The following is a 16,510-nucleotide window of genomic DNA, read 5'->3' as shown; positions in this document are numbered from 1 at the left end:
AGGACAATCTCCTGTTAAAATAGATACCTATTGTAATGAGTACGTTTTCAAACATTAGAAATTAAAAAGAATTAAAAGGAAAAGATTTAGTATAATTCTGAAGTTGTCATGAACATATATCATGACCAAAAATGTAATTGATTTGGTTGAGTCAGAAAAGGGAGATTTGTAAAAATAAGTGAAGACATTTATTTTAAGTGGAGCAAGGTCAACAGTGCTATTCACAGTTCACTGTAATTAAAGGATCTTTCCAATTTACATATTTTATTAATGTTTGTAAAGATTCATAATAGCTATAATCACTTTGTTATTAAGAGAATAACTGATGATAACTGCAAGTGATAGTCACATAAAATAAAACAAAATGAGATGTAATTTTATTTTTTGACAATCAGCATTCATAAGAGTATTTAAGCATTCAAGAGAAATTCTCTTATTATCTAACATGTTTCCTTAATTTTGCTACAACTAGTTTTTAGCAAACCAAAATTTAGGTATAGAAAATTCCATCCAGAGCAACAGTCTTCATACAGTAATTTTTCTATGAAAAATATTTTTTGTTGATGAACTCTTATAGAATATTGCTATTAGAACATTACAAAAGATGTAAAGTTGTTTGAATTGCAAGCATTATCAGTTTCTTTTTATAAGATGAAAGATGAGTATTACCTGCAAAGGGTTATTATGAGTTATACATATGAGACTACTTGGCACATAGTAAGCTCTCAATAATATTTAACCATTATTAGAAATTATTATTATTCCATACTGAATCTTTAGCAGAATTGTATTAAGTAGAACTCTTAATGAAGTGAGTTTTTAAATTCCTGTACTTCACTTTCAGGAGAAAGAGGTAAATATCAAAGGTTAAAGTTGACATAAAAACTTCATTAAAGAATATTTCTAATTAACTTGATTGGTTCAACCCACATTAAATATATTCATAATAGTAATATTCATAATAGCAAACACATTGCAATAATGTGTCACTCATTTAAGCCCTCCAACAGTGCAATGAGGTATATACTGTTGTTTTCCCTGTTGTATAGCCGAAGAAATAGAAAATGGAGATATTGACTAATTTTCTTTCAGAGAGGTAAAGGAACACAAAAGATTTTAGCGCCTTTTCTAAATCAAAGTAGACTTGTTATTCTGTTTAAAAATCAAGAATGGTGGCAATCATAGAGAAGACACGGCCAGAACTCTGTGTGAGAATACCTCTTAAAGTTTTATTGAAACGGAATTATACTTTTTCTCCCATACCATCTTGACTGTGGATCACACTTAGAATCGAAGCTAGCACGGGAGTTACATCCTTCACAGCTACTAGATGGTGACTGTCTTTACTGAAAGGTGTTAGTATGCTCTCTCCTGCTCATTCTGCAAAATGGTGGCTCATGATACACTAAACTTTTTAACTTCTCCTCCAAACTATACACTGGTCTTTAAAAATGCTTATTTTTGCTCCTTGTCTAATGTGGCCCTTAGTTTTTAACATTAGGGGAAGAAGCTAGAAGTTTTTAACAAATGACTATGGGTTTTGCTATCATCTAGCTCTTTGCAAACTGCAGGTTGATGGAGTACAAAGAAAAAACAAATTCTCTCCTTACGTGTATTTGGAAACACTAACCTAAGTAAGGTGATGTTTTAACTGGAGGAATTTTCAGAGCCTTTAATATGCTAGCATATTATGAATCTCCAGGAGGGATTTTGTTTTAAAAAATACATTTGAACATGATTTGGGGGCACATTTATTCACAGAATAGTGTTATCTGGTACTAAGTTTAAAAAAGGTTAATAAAGACTTATTTATCTTTTGTCTTAAAATTGTTTTAGACATACTTACTGCCAATAAATCCAAAAGGAGAAAAATGCCTTCCTTTTCAAGAAAGTAATCCTCAGAAGGATAACATCCCAAAATGCAGCACCTTAAATTAAAAGGAAGTTATTCATTTGACAAACACTTATTGTTAAACTCAATTTGTAGAGCTTTCTGTCAAGGCATTTTCAAAGAATATTTTTCTTCATTTCCTTAAACCACATAGCTAATGTTTTTACTTTAAAAAGTAGAACTTTGAAGAAATTTTATCAGTATAGTTTAATTTCAACCATTTTAAACCAATATCAATTAACCCTTTTTCATAAATGCCTATTTCTTTTCTGCAAATGCAGTATTTTCCTTTGCTTTCATAATATTAATTTTTCTTAAAGATCTCCTCTGGTTGCTCTTGTAACTATTTCTTCAATGTTTATCCATTTATTGTCACTCTTTCACAGTGCTGGTGCACCTCAAACATTTGATAATTCTTGATTTTATATCTCAAGTTCGCAGTTGAGATCATTTCCTAAAGTGCCTACTGCTTAGGCCTGTACAGCTCACATGCAGCAAAAGACTGAAGTTGAAGAGCTACTTACATTGTTTCCCCCAGCAGAAAATATGGGCTGAACAAACTGCTGCTGGTGGTAGTGGTGGAGGTGGTCAATAGTAACAGAGTCTAACCTCTGTTCCTCCCAGGCACTGCAAGACTGCTGGTGTCAGCTTCCTGTGTCTCTTTCCTAAACATGGCTCCCACTTGAAAAAAAGGGATCCTTTTTTCTATTGTCTGTTTCATGATGGTGGTTGTGGGTGGGAGGTAAGAATGGGGTGAAGGTTGGTGCATAAAAGGCCATTAGCTTGGCCCCTCCCACTCAGATAGTTGTAGGTTATGTAGCACCTCTGGGGTAGCCAGACATTTGACCAAACATTATTCTGGGTGAGTCTTTGAGGGTTTTTCTGAATGAGATTAACATGTGAATCAGTAGACTGAGTAAAGCAGATTGCCTTTCCTAATATGGGTGGGACTTACCCAGTCAACTGAAGATCTGAATGCAACAAAAAGGCTGAGTAAGGGGTAACTTCTCTGCCTGACTGCTGAGCTGGGACTCAAGCCTTCAGACTCAAACTGAAAAATTTGACTCTCTTGGGTCTCAAGCCTGTCAACTTTCAGACTGGTACTTAGATTTTCAGCTCTCCTCCTGGTCCTCAGGTCTTCAGTCTCAGACTGGACCTACACCATTGGCTCTCCCTGGTCCTGGCAGAATATATTTGGCAAACACATAACAGAAAAGGGCTCATGTCCAGGATATACAAAGAACTCCATAAAAAAAAGACCAGCTCCATAAAAAATCTCCATAAAAAAATCTAATAGAAAAGTGAGCAAGAGACTTGAATAGGCACATCACAAAAAAGGCTATCCAAATGGTGAATAAACTTATTAGTAACAGGGATATGAAAACTAAAACTACAAAGAGACACTAGTACAAGTCCACTAGAATAACTATAATTAAAAATACTGACAATGCAATGTGTTGGTAAGGGTGTGGAGCAATGAGATATCCCCACAGTACTGGGAAAGGTGTAATTGATATAACTACTTTGGAAAAGATTTTGGCTGAAATTTCCTAAAGCTGAACAGATATCCTGTGATCTGGCATTTTTACCTCTAGGTATATACTCAACAGAAATATGTACACATGTAGAATAAAAGACAAGCACAAAAAATATTTACTACAGTTTTAGTCAGAATTGCCCCAAACTAAAAAAACAAGGCAAATTCTCATCAATAGAGTGGATAACTTGTGGTATGTTCATATAATGGAATAACACACTGCACTGAAAATGAGCAAACTCAAACATGAAAACAAAAATTCAAACAAGTGCTATACTCAACAAATATGAAAACAGAAATCAGATACAAAAGAATATATCCTATATGATTTCTCTAATTCAAAAACAGACAAAATTGATCCATAGTATTAGAAATCAGGATGGTTAAACTTAGGGAGGAAAGGGGGGATTTAAGATGAAAGGGGCTAAGGAGGGCTTATACCTTGATGAGGATGGTGGCTGCACGGGTATATTTTGTGTAATCGTTTGATATATGTTATAATACATGCATAATTTATGTTTTGTCATGTATATTGTATTTCAATAAAAATTAAACCTAAGATTATATACACATTAAAAAAAAAGTATTTGGAACATGCATTTTAAAAACACAAGCCATCTATAAGGATGTAAGTGATGACCCTGGACTAATTATTTTTAGTAATAACAGAAAAATAATTATGTATTTGTTAATAAAATAATAATTCTGAATGCCTAGGATTTTTTAAAATCTATTTTAAAGCAAATCAGGAACAGGAGAGGAAACTCTACTCTGACATCTGTTAGAGGCATTTTCTGTAGCAAATTGGAATGCTATAAGGTATGGACTTGGTAAAAATACAATAGACTTCACTTACTTACAGTATACTTCATTTACTTATTTGTTACTTCTACCTTACCTCTTACCCAAAAGATTTGAAATTGTGTTATAACAAAAGACACATATAGGGCTGGCCCGTGGCTCACTTGGAAGAGTGTGGTGCTGATAACACCAAGGCCACGGGTTCGGATCCCATATAGTGATGGCCGGTTAGCTCATTGGGTGAGCGTGGTGCTGACAAAAGACACATATAAATAAAGCCATTATCTATTAATTTTTATCTTAGTATGATTGTGAAATATTAAATAAAGAAGGGATTAGGAGACATTAAGACATTTTCTGCAGCAACTTCTGAATTCCAATATATTGCTCAATAGTAAGGGCAGTACTCATCAATACTCACCTCTGAATTTTTAATTATGCTTAATACAGAGTTTTGGTCAATAAGAGTTTGCCATTGAAACTTAAAAAACATCAGATTATCATATTATCACTATATGCCTCTCTTCTCTAAGATAAAAATCAAACTAGATGGCTGTAGCTCCATTGTTATATGTATTTAGATGAGAGCTGAATAGTCTAGCTCTCATTTAAACAGAGAATTTGCAGTGTGCAAATTTAGTTACTTGATCTTATGGAAAGCAATATTCATCAGAGTTTTGTTACTAAATGTGTTGCAATATGTCTCTCATAAATTAGATCCCAATAGAACAAACGAAATGTGTTGAGTTTAATGACATAGGAATTCAAGTAATTTTCTCCAAGACAAAATTTGGTCAATTAATGCTTAAGAAAAGCAGTAGTTTTGTCCTTAGGAATGTTAAAAAGTTTGGGAAACAATATTGATTAGGAAATGCCTGATCAATTGGTTTTCAACTCTTTGAAGAGAAGATGAATGAGGAATTCAACAATCTTCCAGTATAAGAATACTGTGGGAGTAATAGTGGATGCTTGTGTTTTTTCCTAAACCAGGCCAATGTGAAATGGGTTTGAATCACAAAAACAAGAAATTAAATTTAGGTATAAGAGTGATTCTGTATTTGAGTGACAGATAAGATTACTTTACAAAGGACATTTGGTATTATTTTTGGACTATCTAAAAGAAAAAGGCATAGAGAGAGTTATCTTCCTGGTGTGGTTCTGAGGGAAGAAAACTGATGTATATAGCTGCACAGGTCACTTTCTTATACTGTGATTCTACCTAACTTGGTTGCAGTAATACTCACCAAATGCTGTCCAATGTACTAAAGAGAAGTACATTATAGCCTAAGCCACTCTGTAACTTCCTGGGGTCTGTTTTCATTACATGAAGAACTATATCTACTCCATCAGTTCCAAAAATTTCCTGTTTAAGAGATTTGTCTGAAATTATTTCTTGAAATAAATAGTTCCTTTCTTCTCCACTTCATCCTGTCCCCTAAAACTATTTCTACCAGAGATATATAGCAATATTGTTTGGAAAATGATATTTTTAATATAATTTTTAAAAATTTGTACTCATTCTCAAGAATTTAAGACAAATTATTGTAAAGCCAATCAGTTGAAGAGAAGGCATAAATCAACATGCCAGCTTAATGTACCTTTAGACTTTTTGTTCTTTCCCTTTCTCTTTCTCTAAAAAAGAAAAAATAAGCCATAAGACTTGCCCCATAATTTTCTTCCAATGACTACGAGATATTAATAACTATCACGGAAGATTTCTTAGTGAATCCAAGAGAAAAATAAGTACATAAATGGTAGTTAAAACCTTTAATAATTTATATAACGTTATTAGCACTTAGTATTTTTATCTTACCAATTACCTTTTTCATTGCATTGTTGTTCAGTTGTCTCCCAGTAAGCAAGATTATGACTATTTTTCCAGAAGAGCACAGGCACATGGTGGTAGAATTTAAGAAGTTGCACCAAAGCTTAAAACTAAGTATCCATTATTCCTGTTGCCTCTCCCTAAAACCTGTCTATTAAAACCTTCATCTTTTTTTTTTGTTTGTTTTTATCTTTCCAATTCTGTCTCTTGCTATTTAAATTATCAATTGCTGAGACTTGGAGTTTACTATGCAGCTAAAAAAAGATTGAAGAAAATTAAGCTTTTGTTCTAACTTTTAGTTTTAGGTATGAATGCAATTCAAACTCCAAGCAACATTTATAATGGTACAGTCCACTTTGGAAAACTGTTTGGCAGTTTCTTATAAAGATAAATATATACCTCCTTTATGATCCATCAATTCTACTCCTATGTATTCACCCAAGAGAAATGAAAACATTATGTCCACGAAAACTCTAGTACAAGAAGGTTCGCTGAAGCTTTATTCCTAATAGGCCCAATGGAAACAACTGAAGTTCCTATCAATAGTGGAACGGCTAAACAAATCTCAGTATATTCACACAATGGAATACTATTCAGCAATGAAAAGTAATGAACTATTGATACATGCAACAACATGGATATATTTCAGAAATATGATGCTGGATGACAGAAACCAGACATAAAAGAATAAATACTGTGTGATTCCATTCGTATAAAGATTGGCAAAACCAATCTAAAGGGATAGAGATCATAATAGTGGTTGCCTGGAGGTGGATAGGAGGTGGCTGCTAAGGGGATGAGGAAATTTTATAGGGAAATGGCATATTCTATGTTTAAGTTCAGGTATTGGTTAAATGTATGTATACACTCATCAAAACCTATCAAATTATATATCTAAGATCTGTACATTTTACTATATATAATTAATACCCTAATTATTAAAAAAGAATATTGAATTAACAACATTTACAGGCACTTTCTACACAAAGTTCATAGTGTTAGGTGATTGGAACTTTTCAACAAAACTTTGATTCACAGGCATACATACCTTTCTTTGAATATGATGTTCACAAAGACCAGATAAGATAAGTAATATATCAGACTGGATTTCCAAAACAATGGCCTCTTCCTTTTCATTACTCTTGCTTAGCATATTTTTAAAGATTCCTGGTATGAAAAAATTTAAGGAATATAGGTATTAAACACTGTATTTTTATTTTGATCAATTACTATTTAGAAAATTCTTCTAAAAGTTTCTCCAGCCAGAGAAACTATTTTAGAAGGGGCTATTTTCATTCAATAGTAACCTAGAAGCTGTTGATGATAAATGGATTCCTTGAGCTTTCAATACAATGAGTAGTCCCACATATATAGAATTTCTGTATATATACATATATAGCCCCACCTATATAGAATTTCTCAATACAATCAGTAGTCCCATATACACAGAAATTCTAGTTCAGAATTAATAGGGTATCATTAAAGGATGATACCAAATGGATACTTTGCCCAGCAAACAGTGTTTTAAAATATGCAGTTTCATGAGGCAGAGATGAGTGCATTTGTAAATATGACCAAAATGCCTGACTGTATGTAATGCGCCTCGGCTTTTTGTTTCCTCACAGTTAACAGTGCCAATTTTAAGCAAAGGTGGAAGACCTTTCTGTTATTTCTTTTCTTCCTTTTTCCCCATTTATTTATGTGTTTTATTTTAATTCCTATTGTTTCTGTATCTTCTCCTCACGTCTACCTGAAGGTGTCTTCAGCAACTTTAAGTAGCAGTATTCCATGTGCTTTAAAATCCCTCCCTTGCTTCTATCAAAATTGAAAAGGACTTAAAAACAGCCACTAACGGTGATGAAATGATATTCACAATAAAATTTTGCCTCAAAAAGAATTTTCCTTTAAGCTTTAAATGAGGAATAAAAGTCATTTTTCCTCTGTTAAAGGGGTCAGTGGCACTAGCAGAAAGGTATGGAGCTATGTTCTAAAGTACAAGGGCCATGGAAATCACAGCCTATTTCAATAGCTGGCTCTGAGGGACTATTCTTGGTCCTGTTAGGATGAATTACAGGTGAGGGATCAGACCCTAGGGAGGTCAGTTGGCCTGCTGAAGGCCCTGTGCACGGTCATGCCATGGACAAAGCCTGTGCTCCTTATCAGGAGCATCTTCTAGGAATCCAACCTGGCTGGCCACAGGTCTGCTTCTCCTTTCCAGATCATCTCATTCTCCTTCCTACCTGGGTGCAGGCATGTATCATTCCCTGCTATCTGTGACACATAGTACATTAATACTGAATTATTTTCTCTATGTTTAAGTACCCTTTAACTTCCTGCCTTTACCTCTTTGTTCTGTTCTAAATCAGTCTATTTCTTTGAGATTCTTCTTCCTAAAACAGCATTGTACACATAATCTCTGATCAAAACCCCTGATGGCTCCCCATGCCTAAAGAGGATGAAGTTCAAACTCTGTTGTCTGCCACTCAACTCTTTCCAGCTCGGTCTCTGACTATACTATTAAAATATTTCACATCATTTGTCTTCATAAAACTTGGGCTCCACTTAAACTAGCTCTGAAAACATCATCATACATATTTTAACACCATGACTGCTCATGCTGTTCCCTTGAATGCAAGGCCATTCCTTTTCTTATCCCTCTTGAAAACACCCTTACCTTCACAGGCTCCTATTAAGACTGCCCAATCTTGAAAACTATCCATGCCTATTAGTTTCTGTGACATTTACTCTCTATTCTACTCATTAAGGGTCTAATTGATGGTGCAGGGTAACAAATGCTATCTTTCTATGATATACATATTCTCTTTTGTTCTCATCAAGGACAATGTCGCCAGTATCCTGCTCTATCTATACATGTTTGTAAATCCAGTGCCCACTCAGAAAGTGTATAAACATTTACAATGCAGTGACTATTGAGCATGTTACTACTATAAAGCTTTGTTAGATTCAGTAACACAAGATCTCTGACTCCACGAACTCATGTAGTAAAGATCAGCTTCTTTCCGGAAATTAGAGTGAAAAGGTCCTAAGAATAGAAGAACTCTTGCTATTTGTTTTCCCTTTCCCCACCCTACTCCCTTGCCCCAGATAGGATTAAGTCTTCTTCCTGGACATATGGGAGATTGTATTTCCTGAATCTCCTGTAGTTAGACTGGGTCCTTAAGACTAAGTTTTGTGCAATGGAAAGTGCACGAGAGTGATAAAATGTACTTTCAGGTTTGGTCATCCTAAGCAAACCTGGCAAGAAAGTAAATGCTTTTGCCTAGCTCCCTTTTCAATATACTTCTTTTTCCTTACTATTATTATTATTATTGGAGGGTACCACCCCACTACACTAATGATGGAAGAGAAGGCAGTTTAACTCAACAGTAAGAAAAGTTTTGAGTAGGCATTTGTAACTAATTGACATCCAACAGGTTATATCATTTACTCATGAAGCAATCAGTGAATATGAATGACTGAAATAGCTCTTACTTTCAAAGTCAGGAAAGGTGAGGACTGGATGACTTTTTTTTTTTTTTTTAAATAATAAAAGGTAAAGCAGTTTTTGTTCAGGGGTTCTAAATTTTACACTGGACTTACATGTACCTATTTTAGGGGATAAGGTGACTCAGCATAATCGATTGTAAGTTGAAAATCAAGGATATTCTGATTTTTCCTATCAGAAAAGAATCTCCTTTATTCGCTTCTGTATACAATAAGGTACCAGTGTTCGGGTATGTCAGATGCCTTGGAAACTGTAATGTTGTCCTCTTTTAAAATGGCTTCAAAAGGCCTTACTACTAGAAGAATGAAACATAACAACAGCACATTAAAAAAAAAGATAATCTTAAATAAAAAATGGTATCTGAACTGAGAAAACAGATGTTTAAAGGATTAGTGATTATGATGTTTCAGTAAGAATACAAACTGATTTATAGCAACAACATGAAACAAGAATCAAGAAAATATTCAGGAGTTTCTTAGCCATAAAAACAAAATATATTTGTAGAAAAACATTTCAAACAAAACCTCTAGTATTAAAATGTTCCACTTTTATCAGTAAACTACCATGTTATATTTTACCTATGAGTTGCTGAATTGCTCCCTTTTCACAAAGATCTATGTTTACAGTCTCATCTTCAAGGTAGACCATGGCTCTTAGGAGTCTTAAACTGTAACGCATTTGGGCAAACTTGTTGCCACGGCCACCTGCACCATGAAAACTGTTACCATGACTAAAGAAGGAATCTGTCGAAAAAAATTATTTACTTTACATCAAGAAATTTAAAACATTTAAAATAAAAAAAAGTCAGATATACTATCTGTAAGTTTAAACAGATATTAAAATTTTGTTATATTTGCTTTAGTTTTTTTAGAAAAGTAAATAAAATATTATCCCATCTCTCCTTCTATTCCCAGTACAGAAATAAATACTTTAAGATTTTATTCAAATCTATCATATTGTATGTATCTTTTGTAACTTGTTCCTGTTACTCAACATTATATTTTAAAAATTATTTACATTGTCACAAATAGATCTAGATCATTAATTTTAATTACTTTCAGTATTCATTTCATAAATGAATCAGTTTATCAATTCACTAATACAAACTGCCACAATGAACACTCTGGTTCATGTCTCCTTATTCCCAGCGATAAGAATTCTCTAAGTGACACCAGAATCGTATAGGGTATACCCACATTGAATTTTACTAAAGTTGCCAAATTGTTTCCAAAGTGATTATATAGATACAGTGTATAGGACTAATTGATTTTTTCCAAATCATTTTTAATGTTTTTGAAAATTTGGGATTTTCTCTGTGACATGGCTGTCCCTATCCTTCATACACTTCTGTACTGAATTATTTTCTTGTAAATATGTAGAAGTTCTTCATGAACCTGGATTCTAATCCTTTATCAGTCATGGGGGTAGTAAATGTCTTCTGTCAATTTGGAGATTGATATTTCATTCTGATTTTGTCATATAGACATTTGTAAGTTTTACAGTAGTTAAATGCATCAATCTTTTCCTGCATAACTTAAGCTCATGAGTCTTTTTAAAGAAATCTTTTCCTACCCTGATATCTATCATAAAGATATTTTACTATGTTTTCTTCTAAGAGCTTCACATTTACTTTTCATATTTAGGTCTTTAATTCGTTTTGCAACTGAATTTTTTTAACAAAGTGAAAAGATCTAATTTTTACTTTTTCACATGAAGGGCCAACTTCCCCAGCACCACTCTTCTCTCACTATTGGCAATATCATCTCTGATAATGCCAACCTTGCATATATTCCATGCTATTTGTCTATCCCTGACCCAGTACCACATAATTTTAATTACCATAGCTTTATGGTAGGTCTTGATAAATAGCAAGGCAAGTCCTCCCTTCTTTACAATAGCGTTCTTTAAAAGGTTCTTTTATAAGTAGCTTTATGTTTAAAGCTAAAAAAGTTTACAATTCTGTTCTGAGTGTTGTGTACTGGTTAAAAGTGTGAGTTCTGAAGCCTGTGTTAAATCCTTGCTCTGTAGCTTACTGTGTGTCTAGAAACAAGTTATTTAGCTTCTCAGATTGAGTTCTACCCATCTGACAAACCAGGATAATAATAGTATCTATACTTGCTAGGATTGTTGGGAGGACTAAATGAGTTAATATTCGTACAGTGTTTAAGTCCTACCATATAGTAGGTACTCAGTAACTGTTAGCTATCAGTCTTCTCTTATCAGGCAGCATTTTCCTTTTTGATTTATAGTCTTCTATAAACATAAATGATAAAAAGAATAGACAGAAGAAATGTTTTCTTTAGTGGAAAGTAATTTAACAAGACTAAATTTAGAAACTCAGCATATAAGAAATTAGAGAATAAAAAGGCTATAATTTTTTTCCTCCCTCATGGATAAATGAGTGATTTTCTTGATCTAATGAAAATGGATCATACAAAATTATTTCCAGAACAAAATTAGTACCAGAAGAGAAACAGTATCTTCCCTATAAAATTCTTTAAAACATGAATGTATTTCTTGTTTTCTAAGAATTAAAATAATATACTAATTTAAATTGGAGGCTCTGCTAATTTGGTAGAGTACATATGGAGTCATTATTTCTTGCTAGAAATCTAGATTTTAAGCTTCGTGAAGGTAAGGACTTACATTTATTTTAAGCATAAATGTATTTTCAGCAGCTTAAACAGTATCTGGTAGGCATTCATTTTGCTGAACAAGTGCATTAACATATTGCCAGGATTTATCTCCTTCCTAAATACAATTTTTGGATAGGACTAATAACATACAAATTTAAATCATTTTATATGTATGATTTCTTTTATGTGTGCATCAACTATAGTTATGAGATTTACTAATGCCTAACTTTAAATAAAATCTCAACTTTTTTTCTTAAAACAATTTACAAACAGATTAAAAGGAAGATGGATCTACATATTTTTCTTTTCACTGTAATTAACCATCACATTTTCTATTGAATATAGAAATATATTGAGAGCATATAATGAGAGTTCTGTTGAAAAACGTAGCTTAGAATTTTGACAGGAATCTTGAAGGGTCACTCACCTTCACTCTCACACCATTCTAGAAATGCAAGGACTCGAGCATTTCCCTGGCATGACATGTACTCTTCTATTAATAGAGGAGCCACTGTTGACAAAGTGGCAATTGCATGCAGTTGTAATTCTTCATGCTGTGCGGCAGACCATTCGATTATTTTGTGTTTCTCAGGCTTTTTAACATAGGTAAACAAAGCCAAAACAACTTTGCCATCAATTAATAGCTATGAAAGAAGACAGAAGGTACTTTGTTAGAAACCTAATTAAAATAACTTCATTTAATCTAAGAAAATTAAATGATTTCCAATTTGATGTTTTACTGATGATCATTTCAAAATATTTCCTTCATAAATATCCTCAATCTAACTAGGAGAGTGGTGCAGTGGAAGCATGCTGGGCCCATAAATATCCCCCATCTATGATAGGTACCAAAAAAAATAGAAAATAAAAAAACAGAAAAAAAAAAAAGCAACAATAACAGTTGGTTATAATCCCTTTTTCTGAGGTATGCACTTTCTAGGTGACAATAATATACAATATGTATTAATTTTTTGTCTTTGCTGTTCATATATGTAATTTAGTTTTTGTTTATGATAAAACCTTAGGAGTTAAAAATTGGGGGAAAATAAACTGCTGGCATTTCTTTCCTTACTCTCTTTTTTGAAGTAAACATTTCACAGACTTAGCTGTGTACTATAAAAAACAATTTTGTCTGAAGTAAAGAATAAGGCTAATATTTAACCACACACAACAGAACTTATATAAACATTCTATCAAATGAATGTTAGGTCACAAGCCATGTTTAATTACATGCCTAGTATTTAAAAATTTTATTGAATCTATTATTTCAATAAAAATAAAACACAAATGTATAGCTATTAGGACAACAGAGTTAATATTATAGCTGTTTCTGGTTGATGAATATTTATAGTTTATAAGAAAATAAAACACTATGTACTATATTATATTTAATTCTCTTTTAATTTGGCATTATTCTATAAAGACTTTTTCACAATAACAATTAGGAATTTTTTTCAATTCCCCACTAGTCTGCATGGAAAGAATGCAAGACTTAGAGTTCAGAAAACAGGAATATGAATAACTACTAGTTCTGGCATTATGGTAATAATTAAGTGGATAATGTTTTTTGAAATTCCCTGTGAACTGCAATTGATAGTGCACATATTGATTATCACTGCTATCACTGGGCCACAAACATATGACATAAAGAAAATAGTTAATTCCGCTGCTCACAAAGTGCTTTAAGGACCTCATCAAAATCTTTGTGTTTGACTATGGTCTACAAAGTGTTCAATCAACTAAAATTGGTTTATAAGCTGTAGTGGAAACTTTATTTATTGTCTTTAAAACCATGATTTAATACCTATATAATACTCCACTGTAATAATAAACTATATTTTATGGAATGATTTTCTATTTGGCATTTCAGAAAATATATTTAGGTTCTATACATTATATATATTTTGATATGAATAATAAAATTATAACTATATGGGTAATTTCTCTTTTTCTGAACATTTTTAAATATACATTCCTCAAAGTGGCATTAGCAAGTAAATGCTGAGCTCATTTAAATCCTCATAATAATCCCATGAGGTAGGTGCTATCCCCATGTTAAAGTTGAGCTACCTGGGATTTAGAGAAACTAAACAACCTATTAAAGATCATATAGCTAGAAAGTTATAGCCTTGGGATTCCACCTGACTAAAGCCCTTACCACTATACTAGCCCTTCTTGGTATTATTGGTAATGACATGAGGTATTTCAAAAAGTTTATGGATTCTGTTTTTCCACAGACTTTTTGAAGTACCCTCATACTGATAGAATGAATCCCCACTTCTTTTTCATGGTAACCCCTTGAAACTTGAGAGAATTTTAGGACGAAATGGAAATTTCGCTTAATGTGGCAAGTAACTAAACTAATGGAATTATTAGTAATACATTTTCCTATCACTTTATAGTTTACAAAGCCTTCATCTCAACCTCTTAACAGCCCTGTGAGCAGGACAGAAGTATTATAACCTTTCTTTTACAGAAGGATAAACTAAATCTCAGAAAGATGAGGTGATTTTTCCAAGGCCACATAACTAGTAGGTGATAAGGCAGAAGTGAAATTCAGTTCCAGTGTCCTTAAGATTACATCATGCTGTTATGTGAAAAATAAAGTATTAAAACAAATTCATGGATAATAAAAAAAAATTAAAGACATTAGGTTTATGTAGAGAAAAAGCAGGTCCATAAATGAGATAGGCATCACGGAGGTTAACAACTTTCTCTGGCATTAAAACATCCCTTGTTACTAAGGTCAGAGACAAACTATTAGTCTGAATGCGCCTGTATGAAACTTCTTTTATATTATGCTCTCTTATTCTGGAGATCTAAATATACTGATAAATTTCTTAGGTTCTACTGTTTTTCTTTGGATCATGTTTTTTAAATTTAGGTACATTATTAACAGATAGGCAAAGAAAATTTTCGAAAGCTGAAATTCAGGCTGGTCAGAGTTTGTTATTTCTCTGGTAAAGATATATGGGTTGATGAAGGATATGCAGTCATGACTTTTAAAAAAGTTATACTACAAAGTGAGACAATTTTTATTAATTTTCCTGTTTTGATTACTCTTTACCTGTACAGTAGGTAAATCTTTACATAAGATCACAATCATATTGAATAGCAATTTCTTCAACTCAAAATCTTCATAGGAATTAGAAAGCTTAAGACCTTTTACCAAAGGATTTTGACTTTTAACTGTGAAGGGAAAAGAAAGAGCAAAATGAAAGCTAAAATGATGTACAAGACTCATCAAGATAATTAAAAGAAATAAAAAGTTGTATGGTTTTTACCTTCATTAAAGGTTGCAAATAGTATCAAATCTCTGGCAAAGCCACATTCCTGATATAAATATACAAAACATGAATTAATCAGATGGAAGTTAAGATACAGATGACCATTTTTTACCTACTATTTAAGTACTATTTATGATATTCACCTATTGTCATTCATTCGAATTCATAAAGCACTAATAAAAGGGATGAAAGCAAGAAAATAAAAGAATATAGCCAGATATACTTGTAATGTATTTCATTTTAAACCTACTTCTGTAGGTTCTAAGAAATGTTTTACATTATTCTATGAATATTCTACAAGACACAGTTATGGTCTGAATGGTTGTCCCCTCCAAAGTTCATGTGGAAGCTTGATTCCCAATGTGGCAGTGTTGAGAGAGGTGGGGCCTTTGGTAGGTGACTGGATTGTGAGGGCTATGCCCTCATGAATGGACTAAATCATTCATGAATTAATGAATTAATGGATTAGTGGGTTAATGAATGTGTGGGTTATCATGGGAGAGGCACTGGTAGCTTTAGAATGAGAGCAAGTGAGCATGTTAATATACTGTTAGCCCCCTTGTCATGTGATATCCTGCATTGTTGTGAGACTTGGCAGAGTCCCCACCAAGGAGACCCTTACCAGATGTGCTCCCTTGACCTTGGACTTCCCAGCCTCCAAAATTGTAAGAAATAAATTTCATTTTCTTTATAAATTATCCAGTTTCAGCTATTCTATTATATGATTAGTACAAAGATACTATTTAACGTTTGGTAAGAACCCAAAATGTATTAGGTCTACATAGTTTCTTCTGTAATTCATTTTCTATACCTTTAAGTGACACAATAAGGGAGGAAAATCCAGTTATTTTCAACAGCTTTACTTAAACATCCCCAATCCTACCCCAACCACTCTCACTATGGCAAATATTTGCTCAAGAGATAACAAAAAAGTTTCTACTTAACATGGAAATCCCTGAAGAATGACCACAGTTGCAACATTTCATCATGAGGAAAATCATTACTGACAGAGATATCCTAGTTGGACT

At 32.9% G+C, this 16,510-nt stretch overlaps 1 protein-coding gene across 3 annotated transcripts in view; it reads right to left on the bottom strand.

Annotated features, from left to right (window-relative positions):
- The window catches only part of CFAP69 (cilia and flagella associated protein 69), a 55,506-nt gene that overhangs the window by 8,429 nt on the left and 30,567 nt on the right, over positions 1–16,510 (bottom strand). For all 3 annotated transcript variants that reach the window (XM_063100272.1, XM_063100273.1, XM_063100275.1), the window contains 7 exons: positions 15,480–15,528; positions 15,263–15,384; positions 12,623–12,839; positions 10,138–10,302; positions 7,103–7,221; positions 5,474–5,592; positions 1,847–1,928 (listed from right to left, as the gene is read on the bottom strand). In XM_063100272.1, the coding sequence (XP_062956342.1) occupies positions 1,847–1,928; positions 5,474–5,592; positions 7,103–7,221; positions 10,138–10,302; positions 12,623–12,839; positions 15,263–15,384; positions 15,480–15,528 (873 nt within the window). The remainder of the gene's footprint in view (positions 1–1,846; positions 1,929–5,473; positions 5,593–7,102; positions 7,222–10,137; positions 10,303–12,622; positions 12,840–15,262; positions 15,385–15,479; positions 15,529–16,510) is intronic.

Source organism: Cynocephalus volans, chromosome 6 (genome assembly GCF_027409185.1).
Source record: "Cynocephalus volans isolate mCynVol1 chromosome 6, mCynVol1.pri, whole genome shotgun sequence".
NCBI classification, from domain to species: Eukaryota; Metazoa; Chordata; class Mammalia; order Dermoptera; family Cynocephalidae; genus Cynocephalus; species Cynocephalus volans.
This window is presented reverse-complemented; position numbering and strand designations above follow the sequence as displayed.